The sequence below is a fragment of the Eubalaena glacialis genome, chromosome 6 (genome assembly GCF_028564815.1).
Source record: "Eubalaena glacialis isolate mEubGla1 chromosome 6, mEubGla1.1.hap2.+ XY, whole genome shotgun sequence".
Taxonomy (NCBI): domain Eukaryota; kingdom Metazoa; phylum Chordata; class Mammalia; order Artiodactyla; family Balaenidae; genus Eubalaena; species Eubalaena glacialis.
In genome coordinates, this window is record NC_083721.1 from 119,847,092 (window position 1) to 119,870,136 (window position 23,045).

General features: G+C 40.2%; 1 protein-coding gene across 3 annotated transcripts in view; it reads right to left on the reverse strand.

Annotated features, from left to right (window-relative positions):
• Window positions 1-22,841, reverse strand: part of HPS3 (HPS3 biogenesis of lysosomal organelles complex 2 subunit 1) — a 43,905-nt gene extending 21,064 nt beyond the window's left edge. For all 3 annotated transcript variants that reach the window (XR_009701359.1, XM_061194583.1, XM_061194584.1), the window contains exons 1-5: window positions 22,533-22,841; window positions 8,449-8,940; window positions 7,727-7,898; window positions 7,536-7,621; window positions 4,237-4,429 (exon numbers count right to left, since the gene is read on the reverse strand). Coding sequence is in view for 2 of the 3 variants with exons in the window: in XM_061194583.1 (XP_061050566.1) it covers window positions 4,237-4,429; window positions 7,536-7,621; window positions 7,727-7,898; window positions 8,449-8,940; window positions 22,533-22,749 (1,160 nt within the window). In the remaining variant the exon portion in view is untranslated. The remainder of the gene's footprint in view (window positions 1-4,236; window positions 4,430-7,535; window positions 7,622-7,726; window positions 7,899-8,448; window positions 8,941-22,532) is intronic.
• Between the last annotated feature and the right edge of the window lie 204 nt (window positions 22,842-23,045).

Here is a 23,045-nt window from a genome sequence, read left to right on the forward strand (position 1 = left end):
CTCCTACCCAAATCATAATCTCTTAGGGGCTGAATCTAGACACGTATATTTCTACAAAGCTCCTCATGTGACGTACACTCCTAGTTAAGAACCATGGATCTGGGTCAATACCCTCATCTTATAGACAAAATGATGCCCCTGGGATCTGCCCAAAGTACAGAGAGGTGACTATGAAAGCCAAGGTTAGAACCCAAGTTTACTGATTATTATCTCGGGATGAAACGGAGCCTGGATTATGCTGGGCAACACACTTAGATTATGCAAACCCAATCCAACGGTAGAAGAGAAAATCAGAGACTGTCTGAAGGAACCTTCAGAATTACCTAGTCCAGCAGCTTGTTTTTAAAGATTAGGGCCTGCAAGGTACATGATTGGTCCAAGTCCTCTCTGGAGAATGGAGTTAAATTAGACCCCAGGTCTCCTCACTCTTCACACTCCTCTAGCTCTTTCCACAACCCCAGGCTATGTCTGCACAGCAAAGCAACCTGGAGACCCTACAGTAAGTGCTTGGAGACTTACAAGTCAACTCTCCAACACTGACACTGAAAACCATCAATGGTTAACTTAGAAATTGCTACGAAACCCATCTTGTCGTGGGTTCCCAGGAATGATTTTTAAAAACAAATCAGAGGGCTTCCCGGGTGGCGCAGTGGTTAAGAATCCACCTGCCAATGCAGGGGACACGGGTTCGAGCCCTGGTCCGGGAAGATCCCACATGCAACTAAGCCCGTGCACCACAACTACTGAGCCCACGAGCCACAACTACTGAAGCCCGTGCACCTAGAGCCTGTGCTTCGCAACAAGAGAAGCCACAGCAATGAGAAGCCCACGCACCGCAACAAAGAGTAGCCCTTGCTCACCACAACTAGAGAAAGCCCGTGCGCAGCAACAAAGACCCAACGTAGCCTAAAAAATAAATAAATAAGTAAAATTTTTTAAAAAATCGGAAAGTGAGAGAAGTAAAAATGAACTTTATTGAAATAAAAAAATGAAGGACTAAAGCAAATCTAACAATAACCTTAAAATAGAAGAAATACTTCTTTAACAAAAGAATCGTTCTGACATTTTCACAGCTGCGAGACTTGGCACGATGTAGAGGCATCCGTCAGGACTCTCCATCTGTTTGCTGGGGCTTCCACTTTGGTCTCAGCCCACTGTCAACTGTGTCCATGTCCAGAGAGCTCTAGGATGTGACCTCTGGAGTCATGACAATAGCTGGGACGGTAGCACCACCGCTTAGAAATCTGGGGTAGAGGGTGCCCTCACGAAGGAAACTGAACAGAAGGGACTTTGAGATACTGGGAACCAAAAGAAGTACCTGCAGTGGGGCCAGAATGACAGGTCAGAGTAGCTATGACCACAAAGATGACCTTTAGGTTCCAGAGATAAAAAGGCTGCATCCTCCAACTCACCTCCAGCAACATTAATCCAGCTATGTAGCTATCGCTGGAATACTAAGAAGCAGTGTAAGAGAAGAGCAAAGTGAACTGAAGTGTGCTGGCCTGGAAAGACAACCAGGATACGCTGCTAAGCGAAGCAGCAAGTTGCTGAAAAGTGGACATCATACGATCCACTTCTGTAAAAAACAAACCATAGTTGTGTATGTATTCTTTTAAAAAAAAAAAGTTGGATGAATATAGACCAAGTGTTGACAAGGTTGACTCTGAGAAGGCAGATTATGGGAGGCCTTCCGAGTCATGTATGTCTACAAGGATGACATTTTATTACATGATTTTATATTGTTCTTAGAGTCTTTTAAAAAATATTTTATTGCTTTTTTTTTGGCGTATATAAACTCATCACTATTCAAGAAACTTTTCAAGACAAACGTATGGATCAAGATGTTTCTAAAATACATATCTATTGGGTAAAATAAAAAATATGTAAAAATTAGTTCAACAATATAGGATTTTAAATATAGGGGTGGGGAATCTTTATTAAGAATCTGAATTTATATATAACAACTGCTATTCTAATGTCTAATGCTTCCATAGTCAGGTTAATGATGTCAGAGTATCTTTTGGTGCTAATATTAAGAAAAGCTTCAATAATTTCCCACCTGGAAGCAGGCAAAACCCACAGATTTTAAGTCTCTTCAAGCCCTCACTATACCATGTTTTCGGGACTCTACATTCCAAACTAGTTCATGGCTTATACTTTGGGTGGAGGGGCATTTAGAGGGTCCACTCACTAAATTCTCAGTATCCTGTACATTTATGCAATCAGATGGATAAAAGATAGTCTGTTGTATAAATATTTTGGGGCAGAAATAAATATTTTCTTCCTTCTTTCTCCCTCTAATTTTTCCTTGGTTTCTCAGAAGCTATAGTTTTCTGGATTCTTCAGCATCTTTACAGACCCTTCCCTTTTTCCCCTCGCTTTCTAAACATGACTTTCACCACTTTAGTTCTCCAACTACTTTTCTCTGTCTACACATTCTTGGGGTCATGATCACTACTTTGATAATGAGCTCTTTTTTGTTGGTAATAAAAATATCTAACCTTTCCTCTTTTCCCTAATCTTCAGTCCTATGTGTCCAAAAACCTATCAACATTTCCTCTTGGTATTCCCTAAGCACCTCAAACTCCAATGTCTAAACCAAACTTTTCTTTCACCCCATGCCATAGCAGCCTCCATTCTTTCATAAAAGCAGGCTCAAAACTGGTTGGTTTTCTCATGTCTTCTCCATTCCCAGTATCCCACTAGACATCAAGTCTTGTAATTCTCTCCCATCCATGCTTCCTTCTCTTCTCACTGCTACTGCCCTGCCCAAATGCAACCCCTCATTATCCTTACTGAACCATCCCAATAGCTCATTATCTATGTTCAAACCATCCTCCACAGTGGCCACCACTCATTTTCCTAAAGCAATGCTCTATTCACATCCCTTTCTTTGGTCAAAATCTCAAAAAATTCCTTAATTTCCAAAGCCCTGAGCTCTCTCTCAAGCACTGTTTTCCCCATTTCTCTATGTTTCAGCTCCTTTACATTTAAAGGACATAACTACACAACACTTTGGAAATTAAAAAGACTAGCTACCTCCACACTGTTCATTTAAGGAACACACAATAGCATTTCTCCCTACACCAGGGAGTGAGAAGACAGGGGAGCACCCCCGCTAGGAGTGGGTGTCAGCATCTCCAGGTGGGTCCTGTGCTGTGTGAAATACACTCCAGCACCTGCTGGAGATTCTGATATTACCACTCAGTTGAAAAAAAAAAAAATCACTGTCCTATGCAATTAATTATTGGACACTCCCGCAAACCTGGACATAGCTTTGTTTATAGCTTTCCCTCTATCTAGAATGTCTTTCTCTTCCCATCTCTATCTGTCAAATTCTAACTAGCTTTCGGGCTTCACTTCAAACACAAAAACCTTACCTGTGTGACTCAGCCAGAAGTAATTTCCCTCCTCCCACAGCCTACGCCCCTTTCACGAAGTCTTAAGACATTTTTCACTAATCTCCTAGTGTTTGTGTCCCTTGTCTCTAGCCCTCTCTTATGTTGTTGCTTCAGAAAGCAGATGGTGTGCCTTATTCACAGGTGGTTGGCCAGAGGGCTTAATGCAGTGCCTTGACTATAATCTAAACTGACAAAAAACAGGAAATAAAACCATAAACATCACTTACTGCTGAGATAAAAGGAAATGACATTAAAGCCCTGCTCAGGAACCCAGTTTACATGCCAGATTACTAGGGTAAGGCAACTCAGAAGACATCCACCACCAGTTAGCCACATGACCTTGACCACCCCCAACCTCTGGTTTCTTTCCCCATCTACACTACTCAGAGGGTAGAATCAGTTGGTCTTTCTGGCCTCTTGACAGTCCTACACCATTATCAATTAACTCAACTCATACGGAAAAGATAGGACAGCAGTGATAAAAAATTAGGAAATCTAAAACAAAGTCTAAAGAGATGCCCTGACTGGCTCCACTGACTTTTCATTAGAATTCCCTACGAAAATCTTCCCTCATGAAGAACTTTATACTTCCTTAGAAAGATCCCCATCCAGTCTAAGAAAATAAAACAAAGGCAAAACCGGAATCTACATCTCTGACATTGAAAAGGCAGGTATGGGCCATTAAAAAAAGAACAAAAAAAAACCCCAGATGTATATCATTAATTTACAGTGCTATACACCGGTGCACATAATTCTCATTTAAGGATTTAGAAAGCACCTCAAGAATTTACAGAGAAATGAGTGATGCAAAAGCCAGCAAGTGACTGGAACATACCTTGTGATGACATGCAAAAATTGTGGTGTGAGTACCGCCTGCTGAGACTTCTCAGGATACTGGTAGACTGACATTAATTCAACAGATTTCACAACCATGTACAGATAGCCCACATGGGGTAATGAGAAAAAACAAAAGAGGCTCAGCAACTCTTTTTCCTGAGATGAATTTTTTCTCTCAGAAGTAAGAGACCCTGCATGAAAAAAACAAACAAAAAAACAAACCAACCATGAAACCAGTAAATAAAGGGAACCAATATTTTGACTTTTCTATGCAAAAAAGTCTATAAATGGAGAACCAAAGAGTTGCTTAGGGGAAGTTGCTCTTTATATAAGAATGCCAGTAAAAAAAGAAAAAGGAGTGATATAATATCACCATTTGAAATCCCTAATAAATTAACAGATCTAGGTGATCACCATCAATGGTTGTTAACCATTGATTAACCAATGGTTGTTAACAAAAAGAGCCAACCTAATACTATGTACCTTCCAAGAGAACTCAACACTACTTGTGTTACCAAAAAGAAAATCATGATCATCACCATCATCTGATCAAGCCTGTCTAGAACAGCACCATCAATAGAAATATAATGTGAGTTATATATGTAATTTGAAGTTTTCTAGTAATCACTTTTTAAAAAATAAAAAGCAGGCCAAATTTTAAAAATATATTGTATTAATCCAACACATCCAAAATATTATCATTCCAATAAGCAATCAATAAAAAATTGAGATATTTTATATTCTTTTTTGTTGTACTAAGTCTTTAAGACCTAGTGTTAATTTTACGTTTACAGCATATCTTAATTTAGACTAGTCACATTTCAAAGTGCTCAATTGCAACATGTGACTAATGGCTACCATACTGAACAATGCAGTTTTAGATCAGAGGGAAATACACGGGATACAGGAACATGTTAAATGACACTGTGGGGAGTCAATCAGCAAAATCCAGATTGTGGGAAATTCTGCAGTAACAGTCCAGTTTCTTGCTAACTAAATTGCAAAGAAAAAAGAAAGAGAGGGGAAGGCAGAGCCTACATATTAAAAGAGACGTAGAAGACATCGGAACCAATTGCAATGTATGAACCTTACTTGGAATCTGATTCAAACAAGTAAATTGCAGAAAAAATTTTTTTAGACAATCAGGGAAATTTGAACAACTGACGGGTATTTGATGATATCAAGCCGTTTTTTAAAAATGTGAAATTACATTTGGGGTTTGTTTAAATAAAAGAATCCTTTTCTTTTAGAAACACATGCTGAAATATTTAGAGATGAAAAGGTATAAACTCTTGGATTTGCATAAAATAATCTGGCATGGGGTGGGGTGTGGTTATGAGGCTACACTGTTGAAGCTGTGTGATGGGTACATAGGGGTCACTGTACAATTTTCTCTACATCTGTGTGCTTGAAATTTTTCATAATCAAAGTGTTTTAAAAAAACATATAGCTCTGATTGATACCCTTCAAGGACACCCATCAATAACAGAAGAAAGTTCAATTACAGCACTTTCCACAATTGGCCCAAAGCAACTGATCCAGTTTCTACTTCCTCTTCTTTCCTACACACATCTGTGCTCTAGTTAGACAGAGCTGCTTGCTCATCTCCAAACACACATGATGGTTTTACACCTTGCACGTGCTGGTTCCCTTTATGTAATACCTTACCAAAATGTCCAACTTCTAAAAATTTTCCTCATCCATCAGGGCCCAGCTCATATGTGTACTACCCATCCCCTCATTTGTCCACTAAGTAAACATCCATCAGACACCTCAGACACCTACTACGTGCCACTATTCCAGGTTCTGGGTATACCACAGTGCACAAGACAAAGTAACTGCATTCATTCTAGTGAGGGGGAGTGGGGTGGAGAATGAACAAACTCTGCAGTATGTGGAGAGGGGACAGTTTAAATAGAGAAGTCAGAGAAGTTCTCTGTGGCGAGGTGATACTTGAGCTGTGAACTGAAGAACTGGAAGACACCAAGTAACGCAAGCTCTGAGGGAGGTTCCTTCTGAGCACTGGAAGAGTAAATTAACAGGTCTTAGATAAGAGTGTGCTCGGTGTATCTGAGGAACAGAGAAAAGCCACATGGATGGAGAATTGTAAGAGGGTGAGTGGGACAAGAAGAGCTCCGAGTCAGGGTCATGGAGGCCATGAAAAGGATCTGGGCTTTTGTTCCAGGTGCTGCGGGAAACCCCTGGATAAAGAGCTAACCCTCTAAGGTGGCTGTGTGCCCTCTGGTCTCCTGCCTCGTGTTACACCTCCCTCTCCCTTGCTTCTCTCAGTTCCGCAAGCAAAGATTCTCCCTCGGCCACAAGGCCTTCACTGCTTCCTCTGTACCAACCCTATCCCCAAATCAGCCCCTATGCAGATCCTCTTTCTCAGGAAGCCTTCCCTGACCCCAGGAGGAGGTCAGGATCTTTGGTTATACACTCCCGAGGCAGAGTTCCTCTCTCACAGAGCACTCAGGTCAGAGTGTAATTGTGTACTCCTTCCCGTGATCATTCCATTCATGTCTGCCTCCCCCCGCGAGACAACAGGCTCCCTGAGTACAAGTACTTTGCCTACTTTTGCTCATTATTGGTTCCCTAGTATTCAGCACAATACCCGACATAGTAGGTACTCAGTAAATGTTTACTAAAAGAAAGAAAAAAATAATGAAGGTTATAAACACATTTAATCAGAAAAATATTCATATCTTTCCCTAGGCAACTCCTAAAGATATTAAGCAGGTCAGAACTAAGTACAAAACTTAATAGTGATTCTTAATCTCGGTTGCCCATCATATTGCTGGGGAGGTTTTAAAAAATACTGATGCCCAGGCTGCATAGCTGACCAATTAAGTCAGAATCTCCAACACGTAAAGACTGGGCAACAGTATCTTGAAAAGCATCCAAGTAAGGCCAATGTGCAGTAAGGTTGAAAACCACCACTCTAAATGGATTTCCATTCAGTCCACATTCTCCCACCTGGCTCACAAGGCCATCATAAGCAGCTCTGGCAAATGACCCAGCTGGACCCAGATGAACCTCAGCTATAACAGGGCTTCCATTTCCCTTTTGGGACCTAGTGACCATTTCAAAAAGGGAAATGGGTTGTGTCAGTCACGTCCTCTCCATGGCTTCTCCTAGCAGTCACCACTTCCCTTTCTAGCACTCACTGTTATTTGCTAAGGAATCTGCCCAAGGCCACAGGGAGCCTCAGTAGAAGAACCTAATCTATTTCTCACACCGGGCTCCCCTCCCGTCAGAGGGCCTTTTCACCTCATTGCACTGCAGCACTGTCATACTTACCTGTTTGGTAAATGGGTAGCAACTGAAGTGAATGCAACTTGATGTCATCCGACAAGACATAGGATGAAATATCAGGAGCAAAACGTCTGTGAGTTTAAAGAGAGAGAGAGAGAGGGGAGAGATCTAATTTCCATGTACTTTAAGTAGGTAAATATATGTTAAATGCTGGTGAATAAAAAGCTTTCTAATACCTATAGAGCAGGTGCTGAACGTGGAAATATTTTACTTTTTCATCAGCTAATCCTGTTGACTCCAGTGTAACAGATACTCCAGACTGTTCGCTTTTTTCACCAAGAAGTTCCATGGGCTTTTGGCAGATAACAAAATCATCTGACTCAAGCTGCAAAGTTTCATTACTGATGTCTTAAAAAATAAAATTGAAGAAAATTATTTAATAACTCCAAGTACCCCTCCAATGCAAATTAGATTTCACAATATCCCCCCACCAATTAAACAGACATAGTAATAATTGAGGCACACACATCTCACATATTTATAAAGCACTATGATTTTGAAAAGTCTCAGCACTTGCTCATTTATCCCTCACAACTGATAAAGTACAATGGGATATTATCACCATCCCCATTTTACGCATGAGGAAATTGAAACTCAGAGATGGTATTCCTAACCCAAGGTCATTCAGCTAGTAAATATGAGGGCTGGGACTAGAAACTCCTCATCCAACAGCAGCTGTTTCATTATTTCTCATGACAAATATATGTTGAAATACATTTACATGCTACAGAATAAGATATGGGCAGCCAGATCATAAATCCAAATCCCATGTATTAGGAACAACTACAACATAAATAATGTGGCTTGCAATATACATACTAGAGCCTTTCAGAGATTGCCAGAAATAAGGGTTTTCTCTGCACCCAAAACAAGAAAGTAAGCTAAATTCATTATTTACCTTCTGACAGTTTCACTGGATTGTTGGTCTTACGTGGATGGTGGTTAACACTTTCTCCATTTTTGGGGTCTGACTCCAGTCTTAGGATTAAAACTTCTAAGTCTGACATGACAGCGACATATCCAATACAAAAAGAAATTTCAACAGGGGTGATATTATCTATATGGATAATTAAAGAACGTTCAAAGTCCAATATTGAGAATTCTTCATTAATGATCTGATACTTCAAACTAAATAAAACTAACTTATTTGTGCAGCCAACAAGAAGGTCTCCTTTCACAGGGCAACAGGAAATGCACAGGGGAGCCTCAGAAAGCGGCATTTCCACAATAGACATCTGGTCTCTGAAGGTTTCACTGAAGGGTGCCTCCACGTCATGTCCGACCATTCGGATACACACTCGGGAGTTTTCAGTCCTTTTACTTCTCCAGTTCACATAAGCACGTAGAAACATAGCTTTGTTTTTCTCTTCAATTGCTACCAAATAGTCTCCTGAGAAAGAAATAAGATTATCCTTAGAATTTGTAATTAGAAACCACCACGTACCTGGCACCATGAAAAGGAACTATAACTGAATCTAATGTGAATGTTTGAATTAAAGATTGACTAGAACGAAACTCTAAGTAACAGGATCTTAGGTGTATTTTTAACTAATAGACATTTAGATTCTGAAATACAATTTCCCCCATTTTAATGTCTTAAGATAATCCATTAATTATTCATGAAGCTTACAGAGAAATTCTACGATTTATTCCTATGATAGCTCTAAGTGTTATTGTAGCTCTGAATCTACAGCTCTAACAAAGTTCTCCTGACATAAAGAGTTTGGTATTAGTGTGATGTTAAAATTAGGTATAAATTCAGGAACTCTGAAGAGGTTAGCAGAACTTATACTACAACCCTTCCCCTTCCCACAAAAGTCATATCTTCATGTCAACTCTGAGAAATAGGATAAAGCCATACATATTAAATAAAATTTCAATCCAAGTTAATTTTCCCTTAATTGTTGATTTTCTTAGATTTTTTTAAATTACAAAGTAATTTTGGAATTACTCTTTGTCGTGAGAAGTCAAAGTGATAAAGAGGTGCAAAATGAAAAGCATAATGATCTCTCCCCGGCAGTCCGATCCATGAGGAGACAATGTTAGCCCACACAGCCTAAACCCATGTCCTTCTAAACCTTTCTTTCATATAAACCTAGATCATAGAGCGGTAGTTTGTCGTTTTTGTTTTTACCAAAATGGAATCACACTAAATATATTTAATAATCTGCAACTTTAAAAAATTACCAATGTATTACCAAAAGATTACCAAATATCTTTCCCTCCAGGTTAGATACATGGATATCTAACATCTTTTTAAATATCTGCAAAATATCCTGTATGTACATGTGCCATAATTTATTCAATAATTCCCCTACTGAGATACTACATTCAAGTATTTCCAGGGTTTTTTTGCTACTATACTTTATACTGTAATAAATAAGCCTATACCTATATATTTATTTAGTGGGGGGTAAGTTTCAATGGCATAGATTCTCAAAAGTAAGACTATTAGGTCAAAGGGCAGGTACATTTTTAATTTTAACACATATTGCCAGATTACAATCACAATTATGTAATAGAGATTCATGTTGTCACCAGCGCTGTTTAAACAGGCCTATTTCCCCACATCTTCACTAGAACTGACTCCATGTGATGGGGGAAACATGGACTCTAATGGTTATTATAATTTATATTTTCCAGACCACTTATAAAGCTGGCCATCTTATCCTATGTTTATTCAGCCATGTATAATTTCTCTTCTGCAAGTTATCTACTATTTTATTAGGTTGATTTTTCTTATCGAAGAAGAGCAGCTCTCTGGGTAAAAGTGATAATTAATCCTTCATTGGCCATGAATAGCAAATCATTTTTGGTAGTCTATAGTTTGACTTTTGACTTTGCTATGGTTTGACTTTGTATGGCATCTTTTACAATATGTAACCAGCTATGTATCTTTTCCTTCTTGGCTTCTGTGTTTCCTAACTTGCTTAAACGGTCTCTTATGTCCTCCAGTTACATAAACACACACTTACATATTCTATTTTAGTGGTTTTTTAATTTAATTTTTTTTTTTTTTTTTTTTTTGGCTGCATTGGGTCTTCGTTGTTGCGCGAGGGCTTTCTCTAGTTGCAGCGAGTGGGGGCTACTCTTCATTGCGGTGCACGGGCTTCTCATTGCAGTAGCTTCTCTTGTTGCGGAGCATGGGCTCTAGGCATGCAAGCTTCAGTGGTTGTGGCACGCAGGCTCAGTAGTTGTTGCTCACGGGCTCTAGAGCGCAGGCTCAGTAGTTGTGGCACATGGGCTTGGTTGCTCCACAGCATGTGGGATCTTCCTGGACCAGGGATCGAACCCGGGTCCCCTGCATTGGAGGGCACATTCTTAACCCTGCGCCACCAGGAAGGTCCTCATTTAAATTTTTAATTTTTAGAACTTTGTGGGTCAGAGGGGATAAGTCAGTGTTATTCTAAAAAGAAAACTTACTATATGCTAAACATTATTAGGTAAACAAGCCCTTTTCCAATGAATTGAAACTGAAATGCTGCTGTTAGCACACGAACTTCCCATATACAGATGCAGCAAGCAACCGGGGACAGCCCCTTTCTGCAGACAGCAAGTAGGCTGGCCAAGCCCCTCCTCCTCCAGAATGAACCAGCCTTCAACAGAAGCAAACCTTCTCCTGTGCTGGTTCCTTTGATGCCACAGAGGTGGAGCCTGTACCTGTTCTCTCCCCGGAGATCTTGGTGGAATGCCTAAATATACCCTGCAGGCCCCATACATTTGCTCACTCTGTTCCAGAGAAGCAGTTTGATGGAGTTGGGGGCAAAAGATGCCTTGTGGCCTCCATCTTCCTTGAATTCCCTCAGTAAATACATTAAACAAAAATTTTTATTGTGGTAAAATATACATAAAACTTACCATTTTCACCATTTGTAAGTGTACAATTCAACGACATTAAGTACATTCACACTGTTATGCAGCCATTACCACCATCTCCAAAACTTTTTCATCTTCCCCAAAACTCTGAATCCATTAAACAATAACTCCCCATTCCTACCCTCTGTACGTGGCTTTTATTACTTACATAATACAGTATAGCATCAATGCTGAACAGCATGATTATGTGCAATACATAAATATGAACTATTTGTACACATCTGCAGATCTAACTCAGAACTAAGGTACATAAAATTGAAAGCAAAACTAAGTGCGTTAAGAATAAAAGTGAGGGGGTGGAGTCAAGATGGCGGACTAGGAGGACGTGGAATTCGCATCTCCGCTCGACCAAGGCACCTACCTGGCACCCGTGGGGGATCACAGACACCTAAGGGGGCAGGAGGAACCACAAGAGACCGGGTCCTGAGCCTAGGCCCCGCCCCATGCTAAAGCGTCACCCCCCCACCCGCCTAGGTCCCACCCCACCCTAAACCCCGCCCTTGCCTAAGTTCCACCCCTGCCTAAACTCCGCCCCCACAGCCAAGGCTTTTTTTTTCTTCTTTCCTCTTTTACATTGTGGTTCTGTTTTACCTTTTTGATTCATTATTGTTGATTCATTTATATTTTTATTTTTCCTAATAAATCTTCTATTTTTCTAATTTTATTTTATTCTTTATACTTTGTTATTGTTCTCTACTTTTGGCTTGTTCCCCCCACTCCCCTTTTTTTTCTTTTTTCTGTTGCGGTTTTGTTTTACCTTGTTGCAGTTGTTTCAATTGTATTTTTATTTTTCCTAATCTATTTTTTATCTTTCTAATTTTGTTTTGTTTTTTATTCTTTGATATTGTACTGCTCCTTTTTTTCTTTTTTTTTTTTTTTTTTTTTTTGCTGCAACACAAAGCTTGTGGGATTTGGTTCCCAGACCTGAGGTTGGGCCCAAGCTCCTGTGGTGGGAGCTCTGAGTCCGAAACGCCGGGCTAACAGAAAACCTCAGACCCCAGGGAATATCAATCAGAGTGAGGCCTCCCAGAGGTCCTAATCTCAGCACCAAGACCCAGCTCTGTTCAACTCCCTGCAAACTCCAGTGCTGGACGCCTCAGGCCAAACAACCAGTAAGACAGGAATACAGCCCCACCCATCAAAAAAAAAAATGAAATGACAAAAAAATACGTTACAGACGAAAGCACAAGGTAAAAACCTATAAGACCAAATAAAGGAAGATGAAATAGGCAACCTACCTGAAAAAGAATTCACAGTAGTGATAGTACAGATGATCCAAAATCTCAAAAACAGAATGGAGAAAACAGAAGAAACATTTAACAAGGATCTAGAAGAACTAAAGAGCAAATAAACAGTGATGAACAACACAATAAGTGAAATTAAAAATACTCTAGAAGGAATCAATAGCAGAATAACTGAGGCAGAAGAATGGATAAGTGAGCTGGAAGATAAAATGGTGGAAATAACTGCCAGGGAGCAGAATAAAGAAAAAATAATGAAAAGAGTTGAGGACAGTCTCAGAGACCTCTGGGACAGCATTAAACACAGCAACATTCAAATTACAGGGGTCCCAGAAGAGGAAGAGAAAAAGAAAGGGACTGAGAAAATATTTGAAGAGCTTATAGTTGAAAACTTCCCTAACATGGGAAAGGAAATAGTCAATCAAGTCCAGGAAGCACAGAGAGTCCCACACAGGATAAACCCTAAGAGAAACATGCCGAGACACATATTAATCAAACTATCAAAAATTAAATACAAAGAAAAAATATTAAAAGCAGCAAGGGAAAAAAAACACATAACATACAAGGGAATCCCCATAAGGTTAACAGCTGATCTTTCAGCAGAAACTCTGCAAGCCAGAAGGGTGTGGCAGGACATACTTAAAGTGATGGAAGGGGAAAACCTACAACCAAGATTACTCTACCCAGCAAGGATATCATTCAGATTCCACAGGGAAATTAAAACCTTTACAGACAAGCAAAAGCTAAGAGAATTCAGCACCACCAAAGCAGCTTTACAACAAATGCTAAAGGAACTTGTCTAAGTGTGAAACACAAGAGAAGAAAAGGACCTACAAAAACAAACCCAAAATAATTAAGAAAGTGGTAATAGGAACAAACATATCAATAATTACCTTAAATGTAAATGGATTAAATGCTCCAACCAAAAGACACAGACTGGCTGAATGGATACAAAAACAAGACCCATATATATGCTGTCTGCAAGAGACCCACTTCAGACCTAGGGACACATACAGACTGAAAGTGAGGGGATGGAAAAAGATATTCCATGCAAATGGAAATCAAAAGAAAGCTGGAGTAGCAATGCTCATATCAGACAAAATAGACTTTAAAATAAAGACTATTACAAGAGACAAAGAAGGACACTACATAATGATCAAGGGATCAATCCAAGAAGAAGATATAACAATGGTAAATATTTATGCACCCAACATAGGAGCACCTCAATACATAAGGCAAATGTTAACAGCCATAAGAGGGGAAATCAACAGTAACACAATAATAGTACGGGACTTTAACACCGCAGTTTCACCAATGGACAGATCACCCAAAATGAAAATAAATAAGGAAACACAAGCTTTAAATGATACATTAAACAAGATGGAGTTAATATGTATAGAACATTCCACCCAAAAACAACAGAATACACTTTCTTCTCAAGGGTTCATGGAACATTCTCCAGGATAGACCATATCGTGGGTCACAAATCAAGCCCTGGTAAATTTAAGAAAATTGAAATTGTATCAAGTATCTTTTCTGACCACAACGCTAAGAGACTAGATTTCAATTACAGGAAAAAATCTGTAAAAAATACAAATACATGGAGGCTGAACAATACGCTACTAAATAACCAAGAGATCACTGAAGAAATCAAAGAGGAAATCAAAAAATACCGAGAAACAAATAACAATGAAAACACGATGACCCAAAACCAATTCTAAGAGGGAAGTTTATAGCAATACAATCCTACCTCAAGAAACAAGAAAAATCTCAAATCAACAACCTAACCTTACACCTAAAGCAATTAGAGAAAGAAGAACAAAAATACTCCAAAGTTAGCAGAAGGAAAGAAATCATAAAGATCAGATCAGAAATAAATGAAAAAGAAATGAAGGCAACAATAGCAAAGATCAATAAAACTAAAAGCTGGTTCTTTGAGAAGATAAACAAATTGATAAACCATTAGCCAGACTCATCAAGAAAAAAAGGGAGAAGACTCAAATCAACAAAATTACAAACGAAAAAGGAGAAGTAACAACTGACACTGCAGAAATACAAAGGATCATGAGAGATTACTACAAGCAACTATATACCAATAAAATGGACAACCTGGAAGAAATGGACAAATTCTTAGAAAAGTACAACCTTCTGAGACTGAACCAGGAAGAAACAGAAAATATAAACGGACTAATCACAAGCACTGAAGTTGAAACTGTGATCAATAATCTTCCAACACACAAAAGCCCGTGACCAGATGGCTTCACAGGCGAATTCTATCAAACATTTATAGAAGAGCTAACACCTGTCCTTCTCAAACCCTTCCAAATATAGCAGAGGGAGGAACACTCCCAAACTCATTCTACGAGGCCACCATCACCCTGATACCAAAACCAGACAGAGGTGTCACAAAAAAAGAAAACTACAGCCCAATATCACTGATGAACATAGATGCAAAAATCCTCAACAAAATACTAGCAAACAGAATCCAACAGCACATTAAAAGGATCATACACCATGTTCAAGTGGGGTTTATCCCAGGAATGCAAGGATTCTTCAATATACGCAAATCAATCAATGTGATACACCATATTAACAAATTGAAGGATAAAAACCATACGATAATCTCAATAGATGCAGAAAAAGCTTCAGACAAAATTCAGCACCCATTTATGACAAAAACTCTCCAGAAAGTGGGCATAGAGGGGACTTCCTCAACATACTAAAGGCCATATATGACAAATCCACATCCAACGTCATTCTCAATGGTGAAAAACTGAAACCATTTCCTCTAAGATCAGTAAGAAGAAAAGGTTGTGCAGTCCCACCACTATTATTCAACATAGTTTTGGAAGATTTAGCAATCAGAGAAGAAAAAGAAATAAAAGGAATCCAAATCGGAAAAGAAGAAGTAAAACTGTCACTGTTTGCAGATGACATGATACTATACATAGAGAATCCTAAAGATGCTACCAGAAAACTGCTAGACCTAATCAATGAATTTAGTAGAGTAGCAGGATACAAAATTAATGCACAGAAATCTCTTGCATTCCTATACACTAATGATGAAAAATCTGAAAGAGAAATTAAGGAAACACTCCCATTTACCATTGCAACAAAAAGAATAAAATACCTAGGAATAAACCTACCGAAGGAGACAAAACACCTGTATGGAGAAAACTATAAGACACTAATGAAGGAAATTAAAGATGATACAAATAGATGGAGAGATATACCATGTTCTTGGATTGGAAGAATCAACATTGTGAAAATGACTATATTACCCAAGCAATCTACAGATTCAGTGCAATCCCTATCACACTACCAATGGAACTTTTCACAGAACTAGAACAAAAAATTTCACAATTTGTATGGAAACACAAAAGACCCCGAATAGCCAAAGCAATCTTGAGAAAGAAAAACGGAGCTGGAGGAATCAGGCTCCCTGATTTCAGACTATACTACAAAGCTACAGTAATCAAGACAATATGGTACCGGCACAAAAACAGAAATATAGATCGATGGAACAGGGTAGAAAGCTCAGAGATAAACCCATGCACATATGGTCACCTTATCTTTGATAAAGGAGGCAAGAGTATATGATGGAGAAAAGACAGCCTCTTCAGTAAGTGGTGCTGGGAAAACTGGACAGCTACATGGAAAAGCATGAAATTAGAACACTCCCTAACACCATATACAAAAATAAACTCAAAATGGATTAAAGACCTAAACGTAAGGCCAGACACTATAAAACTCTTAGAGGAAAACATAGGCAGAACACCCTATGACATAAATCACAGCAAGATCCTTTTTTGACCCACCTCCTAGAGAAATGGAAATAAAAACAAAAATAAACGAATGGAACCTAATGAAACTTAAAAGCTTTTGCACAACAAAGGAAACCATAAATAAGACGAAAAGACAACTCTCAGAATGGGAGAAAATCTTTGCAAAGGAAGCAACTGACAAAGGATTAATCTCCAAAATTTACAGGCAGCTCATGCAGCTCAATATCAAAAAAACAAACAACCCAATCCAAAAATGGGCAGAAGACCTAAATAGACATTTCTCCAAAGAAGATATACAGATTGCCAACAAACACATGAAAGGATGCTCAACATCACTAATCATTAGAGAAATGCAAATCAAAACTACAATGAGGGGGGACTTCCCTGGTGGTGCAGTGGTTAAGAATCCGCCTGCCAATGCAGGGTACATGGGTTCAATCCCTGGCCCAGGAAGATCCCACATGCCGCAGAGCAGCTAAGCCCATGAGCCACAACTATTGAGCCTGCGCTCTGGAGCCGGCGAGCCACAACTACTGAGCCCGCATGCCTAGAGCCCATGCTCCACAACAAGAGAAGCCACTGCAACGTAGAGTAGCCCCTGCTCGCAGCAACTAGAGAAAGCCCACGCACAGCAAGGAAGACCCACTGCAGCCGAACTTAAATAAATAAAATAAATCAATTTATTAAAAAAAAAAAAAAACTACAATGAGGTATCACCTCACACCGGTTAGAATAGCCATCCTCAAAAAATCTACAAACAATAAATGCTGGAGAGGGTGTGGCAAAAAGGGAACCCTCTTGCACTGTTGCTGGGAATGTAAACTGATTCAGCCACTATGGAGAACAGTATGGAGGTTCCTTAAAAAACTAAAAATAGAACTACCATATGACCCAGCCATCCCACTACTGGGCATATACCCTGAGAAAACTACAATTCAAAAAGAGTCATGTACCACAATGTTCACTGCAGCACTATATACAACAGCCAGGACATGGAAGCAACCTAAGTGTCCATCAACAGATGAATGGATAAAGAAGATGTGGCACATATATACAATGGAATATTACTCAGCCATAAAAAGAAACGAAATTGAGTTATTTGTAGTGAGGTGGATGGACCTAGAGTCTGTCATATAGAGTGAAGTAAGTCAGAAAGAGAAAAACAAATACCATATGCTAACACGTATATATGGAATCTAAAAAAAATGGTTGTGATGAACCTAGGGGCAGGACAGGAATAAAGATGCAGAGGTAGAGAATGGACTTGAGGACACGGGGAGGGGGAAGGGTAAGCTGGGACGAAGTGAGGGAGTAGCACTGACATATACACACTACCAAATGTAAAATAGATAGCTAGTGGGAAGCAGCTGCATAGCACAGGGAGATTAGCTCGGTGCTTTGTGACCACTTAGAGGGGTGGGATAGGGAGGGTGGGAGGGAGATGCAAAAGGGTTACATGTATGCATATAGCTGATCCACTTTGTTATACAGCAGAAACTAACACAGCATTGTAAAGCAATTATACTCCAATAAAGATGTTAAAAAAAAAAAGAATAAAACTGAAAACTAGGACTGAACACTGCAGTAAATCAGAAGTGGTGCCTCGAGTACACAGACTCTGACAACCAGCATTCCACTTTGTCTCTCTGAATGCATAAATTGTTGTCTTTTTGTGTCAGGCTTATTTCACTTAGCAAAATGTCTTCAAGGTTCATTTGTGTTGTGGCTTGTGTCTGAATTTCATCCCTTTTTAAGGCTGTATGGATATCGTACATTTTATTTATCTGTCAATGAACATTTGGGCTGCTTCCACCTCTTGGCTCTAGTGAAAAATGCTATGAACACTGGTGTACAAATATCTGCACGAGTCCCTGCTTTCAATTATTCTGTGTATACACCCAGAAGTGAAATTGCTGGATCATATGGTAATTCTATGAATTTTTTGAGGAACCATCATACTGTTTTATACAGCAGCTCTATCACTTTACACTCCTACCACCAATGCACAAGGGTTCCAATTTCTCCACATCCTCATCAACACTTGTTATTTTCTATTTGTTTTGATAATGGCCAACCTAATGGGTATGAAGTGGTATCTCATTGTGGTTTTGATTTGCATTTCCATGATGATTAGTGATGCTGAGCATCTTTTCATGTGCTGGTTGGCCACCTGGAGAAATGTCTATTCAAATCCTTGGCCCACTTTTGAATTGGGTTGTTTGGCTGTTGAGTTATAGGAGTTCTTTATATATTCTGAATATTAATCCCTTATCAGGTATATGCTTTGCAAATATTTTCTCCCATTCTGTGGATTGCCTTTTCAATCTGTTGATAGTGTCCTTTGATGCACAAAACTTTTTAATTTTGATGACATCCAATTTTTCTATTTTTTCTCTTGTCATCTTGTCAGTGCTTTGGTGTCATATTCAAGTTACTAAATGAATTTTAAAACTAAGAATATTTGTTTAGTTATAGTAAAAGCTTTTTATCGTATGTGTATAAATATATCCTTATTTCATTGGTAAAGTCTATATATCAATGGTTTTATATATAATTTGCAAACTATAGATAGTGCCTATCCTGTCTTGTATTAATATGTTTTCAAATTAATAACTTGTTTTATAAATGATGAACTAGAACTTGCTGTGTCTACCTGGTAAGCCTTTTGAACAGAGCTTTAGAGTTCTCTCAGTTAATCCTCACGACTCTTCAAGACATTATCCCCTTCTCCATTTTATAGATCAGGAATCTGAGACTCAGATAAGCTGAGTAACCTGCCTAAGGCAACATAGCCAACAAACGGATGGCACTGGGGTTTAAACCTCGATCAGGTTGGCTCAAAAGCCAATGTTCATTCCACGCTGTCTCTCAAAATGTTCAAAAGGAGATATAAGTCTAGAGGATTCTGTGGAGGTTATAGCCCTTTATAAGAGAAAGGAATTAAACTTTTTAAGGTATTATGTGCCCAAGGCTTTATTTTACTTATTTTACAACAGCCTGTCTTCAGTAAGTAAATTAAGAAATCATTCTTATATTTATCCTTAAGCTGAGAGTCATTGATTTTTTTAAAAAATAAGTAAACTTTTCCTTTTATGCAGCAAGATCATAAACCTGGTTAACACTAATACCAGATTAAGGAAAAGGCTGCACTCCTATGAAAAAATGGATATCAGAAGGCAGAAATAACATACAATGTATGAAAATATGTTTTATGACTTTAAAAAAGTTGAGGGAGGGTAGGGCTTGGGGGGAGATAATAGACATTCTAGGGCTCTTTAATGCACTTGTGCTAAAGGACAGGCAATGAGGGCCATGAGGTCTTGTCCTCTCTGCCTCACCACCTCCAGACACCCCATAAGCAAGTGTCCAGCACCAGGGCTCCCCACACAGCACTCAACCCTGGCCACCAGGTCTTTCTCCCTCGAGAGCGAGTTCTCACATCTCCTCTTCCTCCCTTCGCACACAAAACCTATATTAAATTTCCATTACTGATGGTGATATTTAGGGCCCATCCTTCAAAATTTCGACCTACATTCTAATACCCCCAAACTTTATGAAAGGAGACTGGCATCCTGCTAATTAGAAATGGAGAAAAAAAAAAAAAAACTTGAAAATGTTTTCTGTTTGGATAAGAGACCTGCAAAGCATTTACAGTAAATATAAATCCCTGATCTAAGATTCACTTTGTTTTTGACAGGGTTGGGGGTGGAGGAGACCCTGGGCTTAGAGCAGGAATCCCCATGTCCATGTTACTGTGAGTGGAAGGACAGAGACGAAAAAGAAAAAGCTGAAAAGTGTAAGACGAGTTATCTGGATATCAGCATAGCTAGGAGTCCGCTACCTGTGGATTGATAGAAGCTGTACCCAGGCATTAAGTTCAAGCTGAAAGCTACCCTTGAGCTATCTGACTCATGCTAATGCCATACCACAGGACTCCTGAAGTTTTTTAAGACAGCCAACTAAATTACAAAAATATCTTTGTTTTTCAAGGCTTCAGTACCATACTACTCACTGCCTACAGCAGCCAGTAAGGCTCTAGGTCAGTGATTCTCAATCCTGACTAAACACCAGACTCACCCAATGCTGGGCCATACCCCAGGAAACTGACACTTTCTCTGAGGTTGTGGTTCAGGAATTGGGTTTTTTAAAGCTCCCGCAGGTGATTCTTATACACAAGTAGCGGCATCAAAGGATTCCCCAGAATCACCACTGCTGACAGGCAAGAAAGCTAGAGGTTTACATAATGCCTGCCACTTCCAATTCTAGATTAAATGTCCATTTGGAAGACAAATGGTACAAATCATGTAAACAGTGTCTGTCTGTCTCTCCCTCACCAGCAGACACACACATACTAATGTTGAAACTGGTGAGTTTGCCACTCAGCAGAGCTCTTGAAGGTGAGAACTCCTACGTCTAAAAAGGAGATGGGATGGGGAAAACTACTAATATTGTGAAATGATTAGGAGAATAATATCATTAAAAATACCAAAATCAGAATCTTCTGCTGAAAAAGAACTTACAGATCTAATAAGTGGTTTTCAAACTGTTCTGTGGGCCTGCAGGCCCCTATTGATGTCTTCACTAATCAAAAAGAAAAAATAATAACAGTATAGTAAGTTGCTCATAAAGAAAGACATCCAGTGTTTGGAGCTAAGTGTTTCTCCTATTATCAGTATGAATAACGATGATGGTAAACAGTAGGGCTTTTCATTTTTTTAAATATATATCTTTACTTGACAAAATGAACAGTCAGATACTGTGTATGGTAGCCCCACAATTCTTTGCTGATCCACAAAATTCCAATGTCTGGAAATCACTGATCTAGCATTCAAATTACTTTTATTTTTTTTTATTTATTTTATTTTTATTTTTTTTTTTGTAAGTTCTTTTTATTAATTTTACATTTTTAAAAATTTATTTATTTTTGGGTGTGTTGGGTCTTCGTTTCTGTGCGAGGGCTTTGTCTAGTTGTGGCGAGCGGGGGCCACTCTTCATCGCGGTGCGCGGGCCTCTCACTGTCGCGGCCTCTCTTGTTGCGGAGCACAGGCTCCAGACGCGCAGGCTCAGTAATTGTGGCTCACGGGCCTAGTTGCCCCGCGGCATGTGGGATCCTCCCAGACCAGGGCTCGAACCCGTGTCCCCTGCATTGGCAGGCAGATTCTCAACCACTGCGCCACCAGGGAAGCCCTACTTTTTTTTTTTTTTAAACAGAAACTGAGACCCAAAAGTTTTTATAAACTCACACCTAATCAGTTGCAGACAGAGTAGCGATTAGGCAGAGATCTCCAATCCTCCAGGTTCATGTTCTCCACTTTATTAGTAAAGTACCTCAGCCAAAGGCTTTTCCACCCTAAATACTGCAATTTACACCTTTACACCCTTCTTGAAAAGCAGGATTCAAATTTTAAGTGTATTATCAGGCAGTTAAAAGAATCCTGTGGGGAATTCTTCTGTAATCTGAAGAAGTACCTATTTTTAAATGTTCGATTTTTCTAAAATAGGGATACACCCACACAGTACCCCCTTGGCACTGTTTCACGTTTCTGGTGGAAAAAGAGTACTGGATGCTGTTACCCTGTTTGGGGAAAAAGGGGTCTAAGACCTGAGTTCTATTTATACAGATTTAAAAATCAGCATGTAATGTGAGCTTTCAAAAATCGACAAGAAGTAGATAAAGGACTGGCCATGAGTTGGCATAACTGTTGAAGATGGGAGTAACTGGGGGTTCAGGATACTATTCTCCCTACTTTTGTGTGTACTTGTTTTCTATACTAAAAGAAGTTTATCTGGTTTGAAGTGTCTGGGTTGAGTGGAATCCAGCCACCCAAACAAGGTACTTCCCGGCGAAGACGCCAGAAAAGCAGGAACAATCAGCGTCCCCCGCCCACCAAAGGCGGGCTCTAACCTGTGGTTGCCAGGACAACCGCACAGCGCACACCTTCCATCAGCTGCCAGACCAGGCAAGACTGTCCGGCAAGCACGAAGTACTTCCCCATCCAGAGCTATAGGCGTCGCTCGGTCCTCTACGAAGGAGGCCCCAATCCGGGGCCCAAGCGCCCCCTGACCCCACCGCTACTCACCGGCCTCACTGTAGGCCAGGCGCAGCACCCTGCCCAGCGTGGAAAAGGCACACCTCGGCTGGCACAGCTCCTGGCCGGCGACTCCGAACGCCTCCACCTTGCAACCGGCCGCCACGAACAGCGCATCGCGTCCCCCGCCGCAGAAGCGCTCAGGCTCCAACTTGCAGGGCACCACCTGCTGCGACCCGAACGGGTGCAGATTGTATAATTGCACCATCGCAGCAACCTGCTGTGGGCCGCCCGGCGGTGCTCGCTCCGGCCAGCCCGCCCCGCGGGGCACCCGGAGACCCCCTCGCGGGACGCGGAGGCTACACCACTTCCGCGAGCGATTGAGCTGAGCGGAGTCACATGAGTCCCAGCAGGCCCGTTAGCGGCTCGGATTCTTAAAGAGACCGCTACCGGGCGAGGGTGGAGCCGGAGGAGAGGCCGCGCCCGCCCCGCCCGGCCACCGCCGCGCCCCGCGGGCCCTTAGTTCTTTGGCCTTGGACCAGGCCACTCAGTGCTGACCACGCC